The sequence below is a fragment of the Gymnoscopelus microlampas genome (genome assembly GCF_963454915.1).
Source record: "Gymnoscopelus microlampas genome assembly, chromosome: 15".
NCBI classification, from domain to species: domain Eukaryota; kingdom Metazoa; phylum Chordata; class Actinopteri; order Myctophiformes; family Myctophidae; genus Gymnoscopelus; species Gymnoscopelus microlampas.
In genome coordinates, this window is record NC_139952.1 from 39,900,973 (window position 1) to 39,922,734 (window position 21,762).

General features: G+C 42.6%; 2 protein-coding genes across 4 annotated transcripts in view; one reads left to right on the plus strand and one right to left on the minus strand.

Moving 5' to 3' along the window:
• Positions 1-21,762, plus strand: part of klhl7 (kelch-like family member 7) — a 399,517-nt gene that overhangs the window by 344,931 nt on the left and 32,824 nt on the right. The gene's annotated exons all lie outside the window — the stretch shown is intronic.
• The window catches only part of hycc1 (hyccin PI4KA lipid kinase complex subunit 1), a 39,765-nt gene that overhangs the window by 4,684 nt on the left and 13,319 nt on the right, over positions 1-21,762 (minus strand). For 2 of the 3 annotated variants that reach the window (XR_014602386.1, XR_014602387.1), the window contains exons 2-11: positions 19,916-19,997; positions 15,295-15,396; positions 13,892-14,071; positions 12,700-12,780; positions 12,108-12,223; positions 9,156-9,251; positions 7,414-7,530; positions 6,159-6,246; positions 3,057-3,216; positions 679-1,030 (exon numbers count right to left, since the gene is read on the minus strand). Coding sequence is in view for 1 of the 3 variants with exons in the window: in XM_084080025.1 (XP_083936151.1) it covers positions 3,057-3,216; positions 6,159-6,246; positions 7,414-7,530; positions 9,156-9,251; positions 12,108-12,223; positions 12,700-12,780; positions 13,892-14,071; positions 15,295-15,396; positions 19,916-19,966 (991 nt within the window). In the remaining 2 variants the exon portion in view is untranslated. The remainder of the gene's footprint in view (positions 1-678; positions 1,031-3,056; positions 3,217-6,158; positions 6,247-7,413; positions 7,531-9,155; positions 9,252-12,107; positions 12,224-12,699; positions 12,781-13,891; positions 14,072-15,294; positions 15,397-19,915; positions 19,998-21,762) is intronic. The other variant, XM_084080025.1, reaches the window with a different exon arrangement.

A 21,762-nucleotide genomic window follows, 5' to 3' on the forward strand; every position in this document is an offset into this window, starting at 1 on the left:
ATAGCTATAAGTCTCCTGTGGCAACCCAGTCATAAAGCCTGAGTCATACATAGTTTTGCATGGATGTCACGCACCCTGAAAACTGCCAATCTACAAGCTCACAACCCAATGCGCTGATGTGTTGTGAGCTTATAGATGCTATTTTTTGATGTGCGACACCGGCGCTCAATTAAGTATGAATCAGGCTTAATGTGTTGAGGCGTACCAGGGCCTGCTGGTGACGACAGAACTGCCCACAATCCCTCTTAATTGAGTACAAATACAAAAACACAATTCAACAGCCGTTTATGTAATAGTTACAGTAGCTGTTTATGCTTTTTCATCAATCAACTCAATATTTATGTTGCTTACTTTAATATTTTTTAAAATGAATTCAATGTATTTTACAGCCCTGATTCTGGAAATGTAATCGTATGAATCCTAGCGTTCACAGAAGGGTATTAAATTCAGTTATTTGTCAGTTATGCGGAGGTTTAGATTTGTAAGGACCTGAAGCGAAAATCAAAAGTAGCGAGGCAGAGTCAGTGAATGAATGGCGTTGAGAGGAAGTGTGACCGTGCGATTAGAGAGGCCGGGAAAAAAAGAAAGGGTGGAAGAACCCAGCGCCAAGGCGGGGGGGGGGAAAGAAAGAGTCATCATGCAGCGTTGCTTTGAGACCACGCCTCCACACATGGTTACCTAGGGTTACCCCGGGAGGGGGGCTAGGGGAGGGGAAGGAGGGGGGCGGGGCCCTAGTACTGGCTCCTCCCCGCGGAGGCGGGCCCGGAACCCTCGTTCTCCACCATTCGCCTCACAGACTTCTGCCTCCTGACCTCCTGGCCCCGGGCGCCGGGGTCGTGACCCCGGGGGTCCTGGCCCGCCTCGGAGGCGGCGCCCGGCAGCTCGCCGTCGGCCTGGCCGCGGCCGTCGGAGCGCGGCCGCATGGAGTCTCCGTTGGGCATGCGCTCGCCGCCCGCGCCCGTCACACTGATCTCGGGGATGGGGCCGCCGCCCATCGGCGTTTCGCCGTCTATACTCACCTCCTGGGACTCTGGTGGGCGGAGGTAGCGGGGGGCGGCAAGACAGCACATATGGACATAATATGAAGACACAAAGACGGACACGTATACACAAAAAGACGGGTGACGATTGTGACACACACACACACACAAACAACAGACAGAAACACAAACGCATGAACAAAAACGCAAGACAAGACGACAACCACAAGAAAACACACAGACAGGAAATCGATGTCATGGCAGCAAAATGAAAAGACAAAAGAAATCATAGAAGTCAGACTATAAGGCAAAATAAAAACAAAAGCACTACATGGGGATGGATGATACATTCACTTTATACTTCGTTTGCCGTTCACCCCCTGTACTGTAATGCATTTTTAATTGTTTTTCCCTCAACCAGCTGTGCAAAGAGAAAGGTCATAGCACACACACATGAGTAGGTTTGGCGTGGGGCACCACTGAATAGCTCCCCATGAGATGAATTAGGGGTTTTGGGCACAAGATGAAACCTGGTCATTAGCACCCATCTCTAGGCCGGCTGATGGCTATAATTTAACTGCCTTTTCAGTCCCCAGAGGGGGGAAAAATGCCTCTCTCTGTGCTTCTTTGTGTGTCCTAATTCTACCGCCTTTCCCTCTTTGCTTTTTAGACCCTCACCCCAATTATATAAAATGGCACAAAAAAAGTAAAACTACTCTATCATCAAATTGAACTTTATACTTATAGGACCGAAGGCTTCACCTATAGAAGTGAAAGTTAGAAATGGGACTACAGTATATGAAACCATGATAAATATTTGATATGTTCTTTAGTACACGCTGCGTACTTTCCGTCCACACAACAATATACTACAAACATTCCTGTTCCTGCTCCGTCTTATGGTGTAGCCCGTAAGGGGCCGTAACCTTCCTGTTCCTACAGTTTATAGCAGTCACCATTTACTGAGTCTCAGCACCTCTCAGGTAGAAATTATGACTATCTGTCTCCATTCCTGGCCTTGTATCCTTGGCTGACTTATAGTGGCTCAAAGTCACTGAATCACTGTACTGAAACTTTGTCCCTGGCTCTTATCTGCACTGGCACGGTTGGCGCCGCGTTCCGCTTGGAGCGAGTGAAGGACATTCGGTGTTGAATAAGGGGACTTTCTAAGCTGGTAGAGGACAGTCAGAGGTTGCAAGTACGCTGTCAGGCGGAAACCTTGTATGTCCAAAATTGTTACTTTTCATGAAATGGAAAAAATACCTGTTAACCTGGATACAATTACGTTTAGGCACAAGATCGTATTCATACTTTTCATTGGCTAAGTATTTATAAAACCCACAGACAGACTTTCAACCTGGTGCCCCTGTTTTGGGCACAGGGCATTGGCAAAAATAATCAAACATTTAAAAAGATCTACAAGGTTGCGACGCAATCAGTCTAACTTTGCCTGAGATTAGCTGCTCACAGACAGAGACAGACACACAGACGGACTGACAGGGGCATAGAAATATAGTCTCCGGCCTTCGGCTGTCCGGCCTAGCGAAGAAGACAAAAATGAAATATGGAGATACAAGGTTTCTGCCTGACTGACGCTATAGAAAATATATAGTGAAGTTTGGCACTGACTGATGGACACCACACACCATGAAACTACAGTAGGACAATGAGATGGACATGGATAGATAGATGAATGAACAACAGTGATCCAAAGTGTCCAAGACAGTGCTGTCCTTTGGGTGGGGGGTGTGGTGGGGGGGGGATCCTCAAGGCCCCGAAGTGCTCGACAGTTCAGAGAAATACTGTTATCAACGTAGAAAAATATGAAGTGCGTTCATTTCTGACGTCTCCAGTCCGTGAATTGTGCAATTCCATGCGCAGCATCTCTCTCTCTTCGTCTTTGTGTTTGGTACCCATTGGCCTTCGTGTGTGTGTGTGTGTGTGTGTGTGTGTGTGTGTGTGTGTGTGTGTGTGTGTGTGTGTGTGTGTGTGTGTGTGTGTGTGTGTGTGTGTGTGTGTGTGTGTGTGTGTGTGTGTGTGTGTGTGTGTGTGTGTGTGTGGGGCTGTGTGACTCACCATGTCTCTTCCAGCGGTGGCCTCTGATGGACAGCGAGGTGACAGCGTTGCGCGAGATCCTGGAGGAGGAGGGGGTGATGTCCACCTGGATGCTGCGTGCCCTCTCCTTGTTTCTCTTCAGGTTCACGCCTTGCAGCGACGACTTGATAGCATTTCCCACCTTGGGGACACACACAAACACACATTTCTTTTTGCTTGAATGTTCTCAGTGAAAAAACTCATTTATGCCAAGGGTGACAAAGTTTTCAATCGTTTTCCTATCCACGAGTTTCCAGTGTCCCATGAGGCCTTGCATGAATTATGGCCATCACTTCCTGTTATCAGTCATTCAATTCATTTGAGTGATGCGTGTCAGTCAATAATAATGTGGGAACACAACCACAACGACATAAATCAGAAAGGGTCAGAATTAGTCTGCCTACTTCCCTACAAGATCCGTTTCCACACAGCTGATTCAAATTAATGATCAATGGCTCTTGACACTTGCTCTTACTGTAGCTGTAGCCTAACTCCTCTGACTGGCTGCTGTTGCTGCTGTGACACTCGAGTCTCTGCATGGGGATTAAATGATGCTGGTTAAGTGACTTCATTGCTTGATAATGATAAAGGCATGTCACAATAATGTGACATGCCTGCTTGGGGGGGGGGGGGGGGGGGGGGGTTGTATGAGAGAACTACAAACAGACACAAGTTCACAACGTGTATGTAGGTGTGTGTGTGTGTGTGTGTACTTTGTGAGGCCGAGGTTCAATTCCTCTGACCCAACCCTCGACTGCTAATCTCATTAATAAGATTCTTTTTGTGTTATGCACAGGGATAAACACAAAAGCTTAGTAGCTTAACACATAATTGTGGCACAACCAGGCAATTCACCACCCAGATTCGTCGTGTGAAAACGCTCAAGTGCGCGTGGCGCCGATGCGTGCTTTCAGCTCTCACAGTCGGTTAAGTCCAGCCTGGGGCCCCGGGCGGGTTGTGTCGTAATCTCAACGCCTGTTGGCTTTTGTTGGTCAGCTGCTATGTATTACAGACAGACGCATCGCCGCGCGACTCTAAGCTAGCGACCACCTGGTGCGTGTAGTAAACATGGGACACGAGAGAGAGAGTGAGTGAGTGAGTGAGAGAGAGAAGTGTTTGACTTGACTTTTTGCCATTCTGCCAATCACAGAAGAATACGTGTGCCTTTATGGAAGCGGTCTGAAAACACATTCATATTTTCTCTTTCTAAGACATTCACTAATAATAATAATAATCCAACACCATTCATAGCAATCTGACTAAGCTTCACTGTAATTGGTGTGGGAGTGGTGCACCTTGCCCTCCCGGTGTTGCAGTCCTGTGAGCTTAGGTTCAATCCCCCGCTCGCTCAACCTCCCAAGGATTACAGCTTAACGACAGTGCAGAATGCAAAGCATGTCAATAATCAAGTGGGATTACAGTGGTGCCTGCATTCACTGTCTGCATATAGTACAGTACATAGTTGACTATATGTTGGTTACTTGTTCATGTTTAGATTTGTCTTTTGCTTGACCACAAATGCTGCTAATGCTATTTAGATAGTGTGTAGTTTAGACGGTTTTGATGTTATGTTTGATGTTTACCTGGTATTTGACTCACCACTAGGCCACAGACCCCCATAACTCAGAGCGTACAAAATGTACACTCTCAGAGTTACAGACTTGTAAGTGTCCATTTGGTTCCTAACCATCTATCAGTCATTTAGCTGGGTACCCCCTGGAACCCCCCCAAGGACCCCACTTTGAGGACCACTGTTCTACAGGGCGGCCATAGCTGAGTGGGTAGAGAGGAGAGGCCGTCTAGGAAACAGAAGGTCCCAGGTTTGCTCCCCTCGATGGCCTACAGTATGTGTCAAAGTGTCCAAGACACTGAACCCCTGCCTGATTGTTCCCCGGGCTCTGTCCCTGTAGCTTCCACTGCTCCAAAATAGCTAGGATGAGTTAAATGCAGAGGACAAATTTCACATACTGTATCTGCAAATATACAAATACCCTCATGGAAAAAAGCAAAACAAATAAAATAAAAAGATCCTATGATTTGTGAAACAACATCAGTGTTCGGAAATATTACTCAGGAGAGTAACATGTTACTTATTACATATTACTCCTTAAAAAAAAAAATATATATATATATATATATATATATATATATATATATATATATATATATATATATATATATATATTATATATATATTCTTATTACTTGGAATCAAGAGTAATATAATATATATATTATATGACATATAACATTACATATTACTTTTACCCCCACCCGCAAAAAAAAAAAGAAACAAGAGATGTACAACAACACAATCTGTTTAGCCAGCTCCTTTTAGAACTGAATCCAATTTCTGGGAATAATAATAATAATAATAAGAGTCAGCAATCAGCCAAAAAGGCTATAAAATAAAGTAGCAATCTCTCTTGACCTTTTAAACGAAATGTATTCAAAAGGCAGGCAACACAATCTATTTTTGAGTGGTGCCGAAGGCAACCACTCCTATACGTGGCTTGTCTGTGTGTCCGTATGTCTGTATGTCCGTGTGTCCACCAAGCTAACATTGGTCAAGCATCACGTGACACGTGACAATATGTTGAAAGGGTGTGCTTTGATTGGCTAGCGAGACGCATGACGAAATAGAGCCCTATAAATAGGTGTGTCACTTTGAAACATTGTTTACATGTTTCAAAGTGACATCAGTGCCATCAGCCAAGCTAACATTGGACATGTTAGCTTGGCTGATTGAACATGTTAGCCAAGCTAAGCAAGGCACCACTCACTTCACACAGGGTGTGATTTTTTACAAAGTAGTATGGTATAATATTACTGTTTTGGCAGAGTAATACCTTACGCTACTCGTTACTGGGTAAAATAATAATATTACAGTAATATATTAAAAGTAACTTGTTACTGCCCAACACTGAACAGCAGCACGTCACACTGCGACGTGTTGTTGAGCTTTGTAGATCGGCTATTGTCGGTGTGCGACATGCTTCCAAATGACTGAAAAAAAAAAACTTTAATCCATGTAGGCTACCCCAAAGGAGTGGGGGCCACATTATAAAAGGACATGGTACCCACCAGCAGTGCTTCAGGGAAGAGTTCTAGCTGAGATCTGTACAAGACATCATCCAACGCTTTGAAACCAGCATCCACCTCCCCGTTACATCTAAACACAGACACACACACAGGAAATACATTTAGTTATTAACGCTTTTTACTGTGTAATGTAATGTATTATTGTATGTCTTACTGATTCATTGCACAATGGAAACAACCCCCCCTCCCAGGGCTTTTTGTGTTATCCTTTTAGCATAACTTGACTGTACTACAATGGGGCGGCAGTGGCTCAGGAGGTAGAGCGGCCGCTTGGGAACCGGATGGTTCTCAGTTCGATCCCCGGCTCCCACAGTGTCACTGTCGAGGTGTCCTTGAGCAAGACACTTGGTTTCCTCCACTGTCGGTGTGTGAATGTGTGTGTGATTTGGACAAAGGCGCTATATAAATGCACCATTTACATGTGTTAATGTAATCAATCAATTGAATGACACACATTCAATCGCTGCTACTGCTGGTTTTCTATCCCGCTGAGGGAAAGGAAACCAGAAGTACCAAGGTTGAGGATACCTTCATTCAAAGGAGGCTCGATACAGGTTGCCAGCAAAGAGAGGCGGAACAGTCATGCATATCAAACAGGGCGGCACAGCAGGGATTGGCTGAAAAAAGGCACCAGCTGGCTTAAGGTTGATGATGCCAACGGGTCAAGTTAGATTGAGGAGCACAGAGATGTGAAGTCGTCTGTGAAATTTGAGACAATGTGAAATGTAATGCTGAGAAACAAAGCCTTGGTGCTGCTGCGTGTGTGTGTGTGTGTGTGTGTGTGTGTGTGTGTGTGTGTGTGTGTGTGTGTGTGTGTGTGCGTGTGTGCGTGTGTGTGTGTGCGTGTGTGTGTGTGTGTGTGTGTGTGTGTGTGCGTGTGTGCGTGTGAGGTTGTCAAAGTGTAAGGCAAAACAGCTTGCAAAATACTGCTCAATCTCCTTCTATTTGAAGGAGGAGGTGCTTCCTGTATGCATAATTTCCCCGGTGTTGGTAACATGGCAGATGGAAGTGTATGACCCATGTTGACCTTGAATGTGTTCATGTTTGTTGTTTACATTGTGTAAACTTGTTTGGAGCCATGCACTGACGCACCTGTTATTTCGATTATGTATGGCCTCAGAAGCAACTGAAAAATATTTGGGCCCTTGTAATGTATTTTATAAATGTGGACTCAAATAAAAGTGTGTGTGTGTGTGTGTGTGTGTGTGTGTGTGTGCGTGCGTGCGTGCGTACTCACACGGCATAGTGGATGCCCGTGATGAGTTGGACCAGGAACTCGGACGTCACGGTCATCCTCGTGTTCATGCCTTTGTATTGTCGCAGTTGTTGCCGCGGGTAACCGCATATACACACCCTGGAGCACGTCCAACCAAAATTGGGGCGAGAAAAAAGAAAGACGTTGTCAGCAAATCATGAAAACAAAAACAAAACACAAAGACAATCACTCAAGACGATCCACATCTCAATACGTGTCAAAATGGAAAACATTTGAACCAGCAAAGATCAAATTTAATATTTCCTTCCATCAAACAGCATTAGCTGACAAAAGATTGAGATATAAAGATCAAATCCTGAGTTATACTTGGTTGTAAAGACGGAGTCGTGCGTTGAAAAACAGGCAATCTACAAGCTTACATTGAGTCACAATGCGACACGCTGTGAGCTTGTAGATTGGCTATTTTTGGGCATGCGACTCTGTTGTAAACCGGAGTATGAATTTGGCAGAATTTCAGAATGAGAAACAAGATTAAATCTTTCATGCTCTCCCCGTAAATGTTTGACAGACAGGGCTAAAAGCTGCCCCACAAAAAGTCTAATCTCTTACACTGTTTGGCTCAGTAGTAGATAATATATCACTTCCTTGTGTTAGCTTGTGTGCTTAAGCCATTAAAACCGGGGAAGCATCCGTGTCATTTTAGATTTTAGCTATTTTGGCAACATACGTTTTTCAGAAAACTCTTAGGATTTTGAACATTGGTTCAGAACCACTGATTTAGAAGGCATTTGTAGAATAGGCCTCATTGTCCAGGCAAACTAGCGTTTCACAACAAAGTAATTGTACCATACATCATTTCTATGGTGTCCAGAACATCATAATAAAAGTCCTAAGAAATCCTAGTTGGGGAAATATGTTTAATTGGCATCAATCCAAAATGGATTTATGTCAAAAAGCCATATACAATGACGGTGAGTCCAATTTTCATTGGTCTGAGATTTTAATTGACTTCCAAATACATTTTGAGGAGAGGAATTCAGATTACATATTTTTAAAATATATTTCTTGCCATTTTAAATCAATATAACAGAACTACAGGATGTTATTACCAGATATTCTAGCAGCATTTCACATCAAAGTAATTGAACAGAATCTTTTTCACCATACATCATTTCTATGAGGTGTCCAGAGCAACAGACTAAAAGTCTTAAGAAATCCTAGTTGCGCAAATATGTTTAATTGACATTGACTCACCATCATTTTACATGGCTTTTTGACAATAATTGGTGGACATCTTGGATTGATGCCAATTAAACATACTTCCGCAACTAGGATTTCTTAAGACTTTTAGTATGTTGTTCTGGTGACTTAATAGAAATGGTCTGTGAAGAAAAAAAACATCTGTTACAATTACTTTGATTTTAAAAGGTCCAAAATGAGCTAGTTTTCCTGGACTATCAGGTCTTAATGGGTTAAGAGAGCGATGCTCAGCTGCAGTTTAACACCTTACCCAACTGTGTGTGTGTGTGTGTGTGTGTGTGTGTGTGTGTGTGTGTGTGTGTGTGTGTGTGTGTGTGTGTGTGTGTGTGTGTGTGTGTGTGTGTGTGTGCACACATTGCTGAGTGGTAGTATCTTGGTTCACTCTGGCACCACACTTTCTAAGAGGATCAGATGAGGAAACACTGGCAGAACAGCCCGTGTTGATAGAGTGTGTGTGTGAGTGTGAGTGTGAGTGTGTGTGTGTGTGTGTGTGTGTGTGAGACCTGGAGCTCAGCTGGCACAGCGACTGCAGGGAAGAAGAGGTCATGTAGCTGAGAGCAGCATTGTAGCACAGCAGGAGGAAAGTCAGGACCTCGAACCTTAGACACACACACACACACACACACACACACACACACACAAACGCACGGATTAAAGCAAAAAATACAATCTCACAACTAAAGAATGGTGTCCCACTGTGCAATTTGTGAAACAGTGTGAAAGGAGTCCCCCCCCCCACACGCACTTGCGCTGTTTCCTAAACAATTAACACAATATGTAAAATGATGATGTTTTAGAAATATTGTTCCTGCTGTTCTACACACTGCGCCAACCAGGTGAAATAAAATCACAGATTGAGGCTTTAACATTTGCTTTTATGAAATATCCCAGACCATTAGGGTTTTTATGGAAGATGCTTCTGCACAGACTGCTAGTTTGACCACTTCAAATGCTCCAATTCTGAAATAATAACCGAAAGTAGTCTATCTACAAGCTCTCAATGCGTCTGCGACGCATTGAGAGCTTGCAGATAGGCTACTTTCGCTGTGCTTCCATAGAAGACACGCTGTCTTCTATCGAATCCAAATGGCTGAAATCAGTCGTGGCGACTGAGAACTTTAATCCATATACACGATAAACCTTCAACAATCCCAATTCCAGTACAAAACCATAGCACCTGAGGCAGTCATGTAACGTAGCGTGAATCAGAATGAATAAATGTACGGTTTTAGAGAAAGACAGATAATAACACCCCTCGCTTCTTATAACGCTATGTGATGATGACAACAACTTGTGGTTGGTTGATATTACTGTAGTCTGGCCTGTACAACGGACTGCGCAACACAAAATAAAAGGTTCCACATTTGTTCTCACGGCCTGCTCGCAGCACAGAGTGCTCAGAGAGTTGGCTGAAACAAGGCTTCACTCACATTTCGTCTAAAAATACACAAGCTTCATTTACACTTACAGCTAACAACATGATGCAGCATGTTATTATATTAGGCTATACAGTATAACGTTGCTGTAGGGCAGAAACCTCTCATCTGCATCTTGTGTTTTTTCCGTAAATTAACGCCTTACTTGATCATACTACAGCGTCACACAAAAGCATCGAAAGTAGCAGATATACAAGCTCGAAATCTTTTGAGCTTGTAGATCTGTTACTTTTGCTACCTTTGAAATTTGAATCCAGAAAAGTAACCGTTTTGGACATATGAGGTTCCCACCCGACAGAGACGATAATGATTATGGACAGTTTCAACCCCCGTGCAGCGGTACAACCAAGCATGGCCCTTGCACTAGTTATGCTTTCATCCAATTGTCATGGGAGAATAAGCCATGCTATTCAAAATGGCATAAAAGTAAATATGGCAATTAAGTAAATTGGGCTGTAGCAAATAACAGTAAACATAGGTCATAATTATGCTCAACAGGCGCAGCCACACAAAAAATGATTATGACTGGACGAGGCGTTTGGACATTGCCGCATAAATGTAATTTATTCAACAAAGTGTTTCTGTTGCCATTTATCACATTGATTGCTTTAAAGTTTCAGCCTGAAGCAAGCATTAAAAATGCTCTTTGTGATACTGATCATTGGCTTTTTTTGTACGGAACAAAGTAATTGCGTCTCCGCTCTGTTAATAATATCACGGTAATACCATGTCACGAACCCCAATAATGTCATTCTCATTTCACAATTCATAACGGTAACAACAGGGAAAGGGTAGCAGGCTGTATTAGTCCTGGAGCACAGGCAGACACTGTATACAGTCCAGGCAGTTTCATGACCCTGCTGCCCCCCCGACGTTATCAGAAATGATTACTTGGTTGAATGCTTGATTCTGATTGGTCAATCGCTGAATTCAGCGGTGTGTTATTTCTGGATAATGACCGATGAGCTCAATAACAGACTGTCTAGTAATCAAAGACTCAGAGCTGCTTGATGCTATGCTATATCCAACATGACAGCCGTGCAAACAAACACACCATGTCATTGACAACTAAACGTTGCTCTCAAGAATGTTTTAGAAAACATTTGAAGCGAGAAATAGACAATTAGACATTAAACAATGCAGTAACCAAAAAACATTTCTATTTGATCAACACTTCCTTGTTTTCCGAGGCAACTGTGTCCGCCCAGCGCAACACTTAAGGAATACTTTCATTGCCGTAAGCAAGGAAATACTTTGTTTTGTTGTTACTTTTGGGTCAATTTATCAATTTATTTATTAAATAGCCGTGTAATAAGCGGGATAATTGACCGGTAGCCGCCAGCTTGCATACTACACACCGAACTGATGACGGCTAGTTTAAATGTTTGCCAACACTGCACTTAGTGCCACTGGTGTGGATATTGACCCATTTAACCTAGTCTCGTTTACGTACATTGTTCCATTGGTATTCAAAAGCATTGATTTGTTGCTATATATTGCTGCTGTCGGGTGGAAACCTTGTATGTCCAAAAACGGATATACAAAACTGACAACAGAAAACTTTAGAAGACATTTTTAGAATCGGCCTCAGGTCTTAACTCATTCCCTGCCTAGAACGACTAAAACGACTTCTGTCCCATAAGCCATGCCTGCCTAGAACGACTAAAACGACTTTAAAAAAAAAAAAAAAAATATATATATATATATATATATATATATTTTTTTTTTTACCCAAAGACCAAGGAGATATGATTTTTCGAAGATCTAGACTCCCATCCACTTCCTTGTTAACTTTAAACTTAAAGATTCTATATCTCGGCTCCTGAGTACTTTTTTTTTCAATGAAAAATCTTGGCAGTGGGCAAACGCGGCCAGAAATAATTCAGGCAGTGAATGAGTTAATGGGTTAATGAAGAAACACATGTGTATATGTATGTATGTACTTTACATTTTGCACACACACGGATATATTTAAGAACCACTGGCCTATAGCCACAACATGTTTCCTGGGCCTCTCACCTGTTCTGTGCTGTGAAGGTTTCTCTTTGCAGGTGTGGTCCACTGTACACAACTCTGCTCAGCCCGTGATTGGCCAGGGCGCCTTCCGTCAGCGCTATGGAGCCAATGGCTGAAGGCTGGAGGAGCAAGGGGACGGGTGTTGTAGATGGAATGGGGAAATAGATCACACATTCTTAGTCAGGGTCCTGTCTGCAAGGGCAAACTGAAGCGTTTCAGGTGTGTGTATGTGTGTGTGTGTGTGTGTGTGTGTGTGTGTGTGTGTGTGTGTGTGTGTGTTCGTTCTTAGGCTTGTTTATTCTTGACCACAACGTTACAATTTAGATAGCAGGTTATTTAGAGTATATATATATATATTTATCGACTGTTATTTAGACTGATGCTAGGTTCCAGGCATTACCTGCGATCCTAGTTTACTGAGGCACTACACCGTCTCTCTGCATTTGATTACCTTGCTTATCGTAAGTCGCTCTGGATAAAAGTGTCTGCTAAATGCCTGAATAGAGTGTGTGTGTGTGTGTGTGTGTGTGTGTGTGTGTGTGTGTGTGTGTGTGTGTGTGTGTGTGTGTGTGTGTGTGTGTGTGTGTGTACTCACCTCATGGTATATAGAGGGTTTGGAGAGGGAAGGTACAGTGAAGGATAATATTTTACTCTGGCCATCTTTGTCAACGATTTCCTGTGAGAGGGAGAGAGAAAACATGTTTTTTTTGTGAGTGTGGGTGGGAAAAAGAAAAGCCGTTTTTGAAGTGTGTAGCGTTAGAGGAAATTGTGGGCTTATTTATTTCATAATCACGTAGGGTGTGTGTGTGTGTGCGCGTGTGCGTGTTTGTGTGTGTCTCTCTCTCTTTCCTGCCTGGGGTCTCTGTGGCCCCCTGCGTATGTGTGTTAATGTCAAGTGGATTAATGCGCTGCAGCTAGGCAGCGTTTTGAGTGACGGCTGACCTACTCTGCTATTCAGAGTGGAGTGTTTAGGGGCGCTCTGCTTCACACAGGCAGACAACACACAGGGAGACGCTGGCACAGCAAGGAGACACACACACACACACACACACACACACACACACGTATAGCATCTTACCCCTGATTTATACTTGGTTGCATGCCGGTGTGGTGCAGGTCTACAAGCCCACAACGTGTCGCAGTGTGACGTGTTGTAAGCTTGTAGATCATTTTGTTGTTGTCGGGGCAGAAACCTTGTATCTCCATATTTTCACTTTTTATGTTTTTTCGTAAATGAATGCCCTACTTGATCATGCGACAGTACAGCGTCTCACAAAAGGCAGATATACAAGCTCGAAACGCGGCGCGAAACGACACGTTTTGAGCTTGCACTGTATATCTGTTACTTTTGCTATTTTTTTTCATTTGAATCCTGAAAAGTAACAGTTTTGGACATATGAGTTTTCCACCCCGACAGCGATGATATGCTATTTTTGGTGCACGACACCGGCAGTATAAATCACTCTTTTATATACCGGTACACAGTAGCCCCGGCCTCCACACTGTCATATCTCTATGAAGGCGTCAGTCACGATGACGCACAAACAACACAGCATTAGAAACAGTGAAGGGACGAGCACTTCCTTCATTTCGGGTTTTTATTTTTTCCACAGCGCTCCAACAGAGTGCTCTGGTGCCCATTTATGGGTGCAACGTCTGAACGTGAAGCTCAGCAGGCCTCTATATGTCCTAGTCCTACCAGGTTGTAGATGCCCAGCAGCAGGGCCTCTATGCATATCCTACCAGGTTGTAGATGCCCAGCAGCAGGGCCTCTATGCATATCCTACCAGGTTGTAGATGCCCAGCAGCAGGGCCTCTATGCAGCCGGAGGTGTGGGGGTCCCTGGCTGCGCTGACGGACAGCAGGCTCCACAGGAGCTCGGGGAGGAACTGCAGGGTGAAGCGCTGCAACCGCGGCTCCCCGCTCCGGTAGAACTCAAACAGTTGGTGGCATACCGGCTCTAGCAGCTGGGGACACACAGACACGCGCACGCACGCATAACAAACACAAAAAAAACAGTTGTTATTTCAAATCAAAAAAAAAAGATTAAGAGTCTAAAAGCCTTGCTAGCAGGCAGACAAATTGGCCTGAAAAAAATATCAGGAGACCACAAAGGAAGGTAAATGTAAATTCCCATGGAAAGGAGGTGTCATCCAGTGCCACCTTTTCCTTTTTCTCCTTTGTACATATACTGTAGTGTTTTGCAGTTGTTGATGGCATGTATTATTGAGTTAATTCTTTATGCTATGTTGATGAATTGAACTACATAGGACCACAATGGAAACAAGTCCCCAGGACGTTTTTGTGTTATCCTTTTAGCCTTAATGTCTGACTGTACCATGTGCCGTTTACATTTAAGACTAATAAAGTATTCAATCAATCAAAAGCCTGTATAGGCCGTGCTGCTCTTTACACCCAACCGGACAAAATTGGTGTTCAACTGACTAACACTGTCATCCTTAGAGCCTTGCGATCTCATTAGTGGGGAAAAATGTAAAATACAAAACAGATTTTTTGAATTATTATTAGTGGCATAATTGGGGTGGGGTGACATATATTGCATAACCACTTAAAGAGGCACTAGAGGAAAGACCATGGGGGCGCCACTAAAACCAGTTCATCAGGTATATGAATTAGGCAATAACCAACAAACAAATGCAACAACAATAGTTACAGTTATGGGACTTGGCAGATAGATACACGTTAGAATAAATACTGTACATATTTCAAAATGCATGATCACACTAGGTCATCTCTCCTGCTGTCAAAAACCAGACAAGCTTCCAGAATGATGATCACACAAACCTATTTGGGTAAAAGAGGGATCAGTGTGTGTGTGTGTGTGTGTGTGTGTGTGTGTGTGTGTGTGTGTGTGTGTGTGTGTGTGTGTGTGTGTGTGTGTGTGTGTGTGTGTGTGTGTGTGTGTGTGTGTGTGTGTGAGCCAGACAGAGACGGAAATCGAGACAGAATGTATTTTGGGTCTGACTGACAGGGTAATTCTGTTTCTATAAATAATCCCATGGTAATTGTGTGTGTGTGTGACGTGTGTGTGTGTGTGTGTGACGTGTGTGTGTGTGTGTGTGTGTGTGTGTGTGTGTGTGTGTGTGTGTGTGTGTGTGTGTGTGTGTGTGTGTGTGTGTGTGTGTGTGTGTGTGTGTGTGTGTGTGTGTGTGTGTGTGTGTGTCCATACATCGCTGTAGTTCTCTCGGATTACTTTGTAGAGCGCTGGGACCAGAGCGCCTTTGTCTTTCAGTGATGCGGCATAGCTTGACACCGCACTGTCAGGCAGCGTCTGAAACATACACAAACACACACACAACACACACACGGGTTAGAGCAGTGGTTCTCAACCTGTAGGTCGGGACCCCTAGGGGGGTCCCCACATGAGTTTGGGGGCTATCTTCACAATATTTATCTGTGGAACCGAGTCAAACTAAATGTAATGCCTCAACTCCAACAATTCCAAGTGCTTGTCAGTTGTCAGGGTGTGGGGGTCCTCAGTTCAAATATGATTATTTTGGTGGGTCCCCTCCCCAGTTTAAATATGATTTTTCTTTTGGGGGGGGGGGGGTCACAGCCTGAAAAGGTTGAGAACGACTGGGTTAGAGAGGTGAACTGCCAAATGTTTATTGATCGCAGTCTTATCGTCAATAGAGCAAAGCCAGACAGCGTTGACATGTGTCAATAAGTCAGTGTTGACTACCAAACATTTTAACTCTTATTTGAGCGGGTGATTGATTTTCTCTCTTGTCAGAGAAGGTCAAAAAAGCTTGAATGTCCCATTACCTCAAATATGGTGCGCCATGCAAACAATGTTTGGAGCCAACTGCCATTAGGGCCGTCATGATTATGAAATGTTACTTAATTGTCGCTCAAATAATTGCATTTAAACTATTTAATTGTGTTTGTGTTGTTGAACATTATAAATAGAAATGAGGCGATTATGTAATAACTGTGACAGGCCTAACTGCCATGGAGTGACATTATCTTTAGCTAGGAAGGACAGAGACACTTCCTGCTGGTCTTAATTGTGGGGAAACTGGTTGATCAGGGTGACAGCGTCCAGTCCACAAGGAGAGTGAGAGAGAGATAGAGGAACTAAGAACGCTGTCAGCCACATTAATATACTTCCTCTAGCACAGTGGTTTCAAACCCTTTTCATATCAAGGTCCATTATTTAGTCAGCATTTGAGCCACGGACCATTTGATGAGATTTAGACTAAGACAATATTTTGTTATCGTTGGATATGATTTTGTTCACAATTCCATGCTGAATTGATGTTGGTAGTTGGTACCATAGGAGAGATAACAGGCAAACGTTGACCAAAATAACAATTCTTCAATTAAGTAATGCAGATGTTTAACAATTATTCAACTCTTGAGAGCGTAAAATAAAAGGTCCATCTGATTTCATTTTACACACTCTATAAGGGTCCAGTTGGTTACCAACTCTCCATCATTTAGCTGGGGACCACCTGGAACCCCCTCAAGGACCACTGGTTGAGAACCACTGCTCTAGCACACCGTTTCCCAAACACTGGATCAGGACCCATCTTTGGGTCGCGGACAAAATGTGTATGGGTCTCGAGTAAATATCTCCCTTTTTCAGTTTCCTCAATTAAAAAAAAATCTAATATTTTTCAAAAGTATTTCAATAAATAAAATTAAAAAACAAATCCAATAATTTCCATTAAATACATAAATAAAAAGTTTAAGTAGTAGTTCTCATTTCTCTTTTGGGACTCTCAAGCTAAAAAGTTTGAGAACCACTGCTCTAGCAGGTCAATTCAGTTCAAAGTGGATGTAATGAGGGACTTGCATTCTCTCTCACTCACTCTCACTCACACAGATGAGGTCTGTGGGGAAATCTGTTCTCTGGCCCGATGTCACTTCACCCCGTCAAAGTGTCAACTTGGCCAGCAATCATGCATCTGATCCGAGTGCACTCTTGTCTGAGTAATACTTAATTTACTCTGTTGTACAATGGCGTCGTCAGATCTACAAGCTCACACAATGGCGTCGTCAGATCTACAAGCTCACACAATGGCGTCGTCAGATCTACAAGCTCACACACACAACGTGTCGTAACTCGCAACAAGCTGTGAGCTTGCAGATCGGCATTTTTTTAAGGCAAGCAACACCGTCGCACGACCAAGTATAAACAGGGCTTCACGTTCAGAGCTAGGGCTGTGTCACGATTACAAAATTCAAGTTGACGATTGAGTGTCATACAAATCATTGTGATTAACAATTTAATTGTGTTTTTTGGCATTGAGCATTGGAACATATGAATGAACTGTTTGCCTTTTAGGCTACGTAATCAAAGGTTGCACAGGGCAGATATGACAAATAACATCAAAATACAAAGAAATGACTGACATATTTAATCATTTTACACTTTCAAAGACAGAATTTAAAAATAGCGTAAATAGCTGATCTCCAAGCTTACAACACATCACTTCGTGACACGTTGTAAGCTTGTATGTAGATCATCCATTTCTGCTATTTTTGGAAAATGTTTGAGGACTTGGAAAGGTCATAGATGATAGAGCTTGTAAGGATGTAAGACTATAGATTAACTATTGTGACTCCCAATCTAGCAGCTGTCTTTTCATGTTTTTCTTTGCGTTTAGGTTTTTGTGTCCTTTTGCTTAGTTTTTTTGTTTTTTTGTGGACTTCTCGTCTGTAACTAAACAAAAAGAAAATGTTTGAAAATGTATGAAAATGTTACCAACATGGAAACGATTATATGCAGAATAATTGTAATTAATTATCTGAAATAATTGCGATTAGGCAATTATGTAATAATTGTAACAGGCCTAGTTCAGACGCCTCATTGCCACCCTGTCACTTCCTCAGCCGAGCACTTCCAACGAGAGAGAGGCGTCTGTGTGTGCGCACGTCTGTGTGTGTGTGTCTGTGTGTCTGTGTGTGTGTGTGTGTGCGCGCATCAGAGGTTGCACGAGGGTTGTAAGCTGCCGGCCACAATGACGAGGATGATTACAGTTTACAGTTTACAGTTTATATATCTGATAAAAACAAATAAGGGCCATATCCATTTTTAATGCATAAATGTAGTCAACACTGATGATGTGTCCAAGTTTAGCGCATCAGTAGATGTATTGTTAACTAACAACAGTTACGTCATCATATTTTGTATTGAAAACGATTTGAATATAAAAAAATATTTTTTTTTTAAAACTTGAATTGAATATTAATTACATACTGTACATTACAACTCACACATTTTGTGTGCATGGCTGGATGGATAATGATTGCTCAACAAAATAACAATGCATCATCAGTTTATTAGAACACATCTTCTTCAGGGTAACGAGCATTCAGAGGGGGGTACTGCACAGAAATAGGCCACTTCAGAATAACCCTTCGAACATTGATTGGCTTAGCGTCCGGTAATAAATCAAAACAGGCTACTAATAGGTTACGGCGAAATAATAGGCTATTCAGTGGTGGCTGCTCCATCCGTCTTCAGTTAAGACAGCTTCGGGAAAGTTGATTAAGCTTTTGCAGAGGTCCTGCACACAATCTCCTCAAAAGAGCTTTTCAATTCAAGCTGTAACGTTTTACTGGATGGGACTGTGTATTCCATGTGCACGTGTGCATCTTTGTGATTAACATTGTGTTTTCAACCGCACGTGATGTGACCTTGCAGTCGACAGCAACGCCAATAATTAATGGACAGCTGTTGTGCAGTCTCTTTAGGCATCTCTGTTGGATGTTTCATCTTCAAATGTCTTTGCATTGTTGGGTTGATTTGTGGCAGGAGAAAAACATGCCACATTTTCACCTTGTTTTCATTGAAATGTTATAAGAGTAACAGTTATACACATAACTACTAATATGTGCCACTCTCTCCAGCTTGCTTCAATCAATCAATCTTTATTTCAGACTCTAGGTCCATATCACATACAAAATGACAAAATACACAACAATAAATAAGCAACACAAAAAACTGAAAAACATAAAATCAGTCCAACTACAGCTAGCCACACATATATGCTCACAGTCTGTAGAGGCTGTTGCGCCAATGTCTTCAAATCATGAAAGAGAACCGAGTAGAACTCTTCAGAGGGTTGATTAAAATCATGATAACATGATTGTCAGATCCTTCTAGGCGATGTCTTTGTCATCCGTGAGATCATCAGAGATATAATGACCAAGGTACTTATCTCATTGCTTGTTTATCATCCTCTTGTTTTGAACGTGTTAGTGACACAGAGACAGAGCACTTGTGGGGGCACTGGGACAGAGGATTTGAGGTGATAATAATAAAGTATGTCCGGAGGGATTAATATTTTCCGGCTTTTGTCATTAAAAAGAAATGGTCAACAAACACACCACCCTAAGGCGATCTCTGGTGTGCATGTTTCTGTGTGTGTCTCTGTGTGTCCCAATGTGCGTGTGTAGTATGTGTGTATGTCTTTGTGTACATGTCTGTGTGTGTGTGTGTCTGTGTGCATCTCTACTTGCATGTCACTGTGTTTCTGTGTGTACACGAGCAAGATGTTGAAAATAACGATTTTGCAGACTGAAAGCGTGACAAACAGAATACTGATCACGGGTGCAGCCGCTTCTCATATCCGATTCTGGTGGCAAGTGCACATGAACATGTCACCGCGCGCACACACACACACACACACACACACACACACACACACACACACACACACACACACACACACACACACACACACACACACACACACACACACACACACACACACACACACGCTTCCTCAGAGTGTTCATCACTCCCATAACACTGGACAGCTGTCTGTATTCCTCTTTACCTTATATTCTGACAGCCATTCCTCCACCACTCCTTGGTCCATAGCCAACATCTTCCCTCATCTGCAGTGGGGCCACCTCTACCTGAGGGAGGCAGACAAGATAAGATAGATAGACTTTTATTGATCATCACCGGAGGGAATTCAGGTCTCATAGCAGCAACAGCAGTATGAGTGAAACACAGGAACAAGTAAGAGTAACAGTCTGGAACCAAATAAAACAATAAAATCTAAGAAAATAAAACAGTTAGGCTTTGCCGGCAAAAGATTGGCCACTGGCCTGGGTCTCTGAATGAATCCGTAAACATACAGTTACAGTATGATCATGTGAATATACAGTACTGTATCTAATTAATTCATTCATGGATGTGTGCACAGACTATCGTGAATCACCATGAATATCGTTGCTGTCGGGCAGAAACCTCCATATTTTAACTTTTTGTGTTTTTTTTTGTAAATTAAAACGCCCTACTTGATCTACAGCACACACTCACACAAAAGCATCAAAAGTAGCAGATCTACAAGCTCAAAAGGTGGCGCGAAGCGGCGCGTTTCGAGCTTGTAGATCTGCTACTTTTGAATTTGAATCCTGAAAAGTTACAGGTTAGGACATACAAGGTTTGGATTCCACCCGACAGAGACGTGTATTGCTAAATGAATACATAGTTGCTGTCAGGCAGAGACTGCGTATCTCCACATTTCAGCGTTTGTTTTTCATAAATGAATGCCCTACTTCCTTATACAAGAGTGAAAAAAATAATTAAAAAGGAACGGTTTTGTACATACAAGGTTTTCTTTTGTCGATATTGTGCACAGACTATCATCATGAATGTACAGTGTCAACAGACTTCTACAGCGAGTCAGCATCTGGGTAATATGTGCAGTCGATCAACAATGAATAGGCTCATATGAGTGAACATTAAGTACTACACACACACACACACACACACACACACACAAAAATGTCCTTCAGTTTGGTATCAAAAGGCACTAAGGCAGCCCGTAATGAAATATCACCGATATTCTATTGCAAAGTTACGGTACAGGCATAAAATGAAACTACCTCTGCATGCGATCTCACGTAGAAAAAGAAAACATTAAAAATAGATAAAAATCACACACACACAGGAGAAAGCCTGGCTGTTCACCATATGAAGAGTATTGCAGAGGAAACAAAAGCACAAAAATATAAATGGGGACAGAAAAAACACTTAAGTTGAGATTCTGCCAGAAGAGACTGAACGTCGGGTCCCTACCTGCCGGAGGGGATGACAGTCACACTTATTTCCGTCTCTCCTGTTCACTCACGCTCTGCTAACAATCTGCCATCCCTCTCTCTCTCTCTCTCTCTCATTTCTCTCTCTCTCTCTCTCTCTCTCTCTCTCTCAGTCACGTTTGTCCCCACCTCCCGGCTGGCTTTACTTCCTATATCTCACTCTAATTCCCATTTCTGTCTTTCAAATATGATTTTGAGTTATTGATTTGCGTTGCACAACAGGAATCATATTCATAATATACATACTGTAGTATAGTAAGTATACTACTTCTTTCCTAGGAAATATGACAGAATATTGTCGCGCCGGTGAGGTAAGAAACCCCTGGGAGGGCTTATAAGAGAACCTCACCGTTTACATTACATGCAATTTGAATTAAATAAAAACTGATGGATTGAATATTTAATTATACAAAAATGCAAAACAGCACGAGTACAGTCAAACACTTGGTCTAAAAGGATAACACCAAAAACGTCCTGCGGTCTTGTTTCCATTGGGGTCCTATGTATTCAATTCATCAACCTATACAAAATAACACCAAAATTCAATATCATCCTATAAAACACTATATGTACA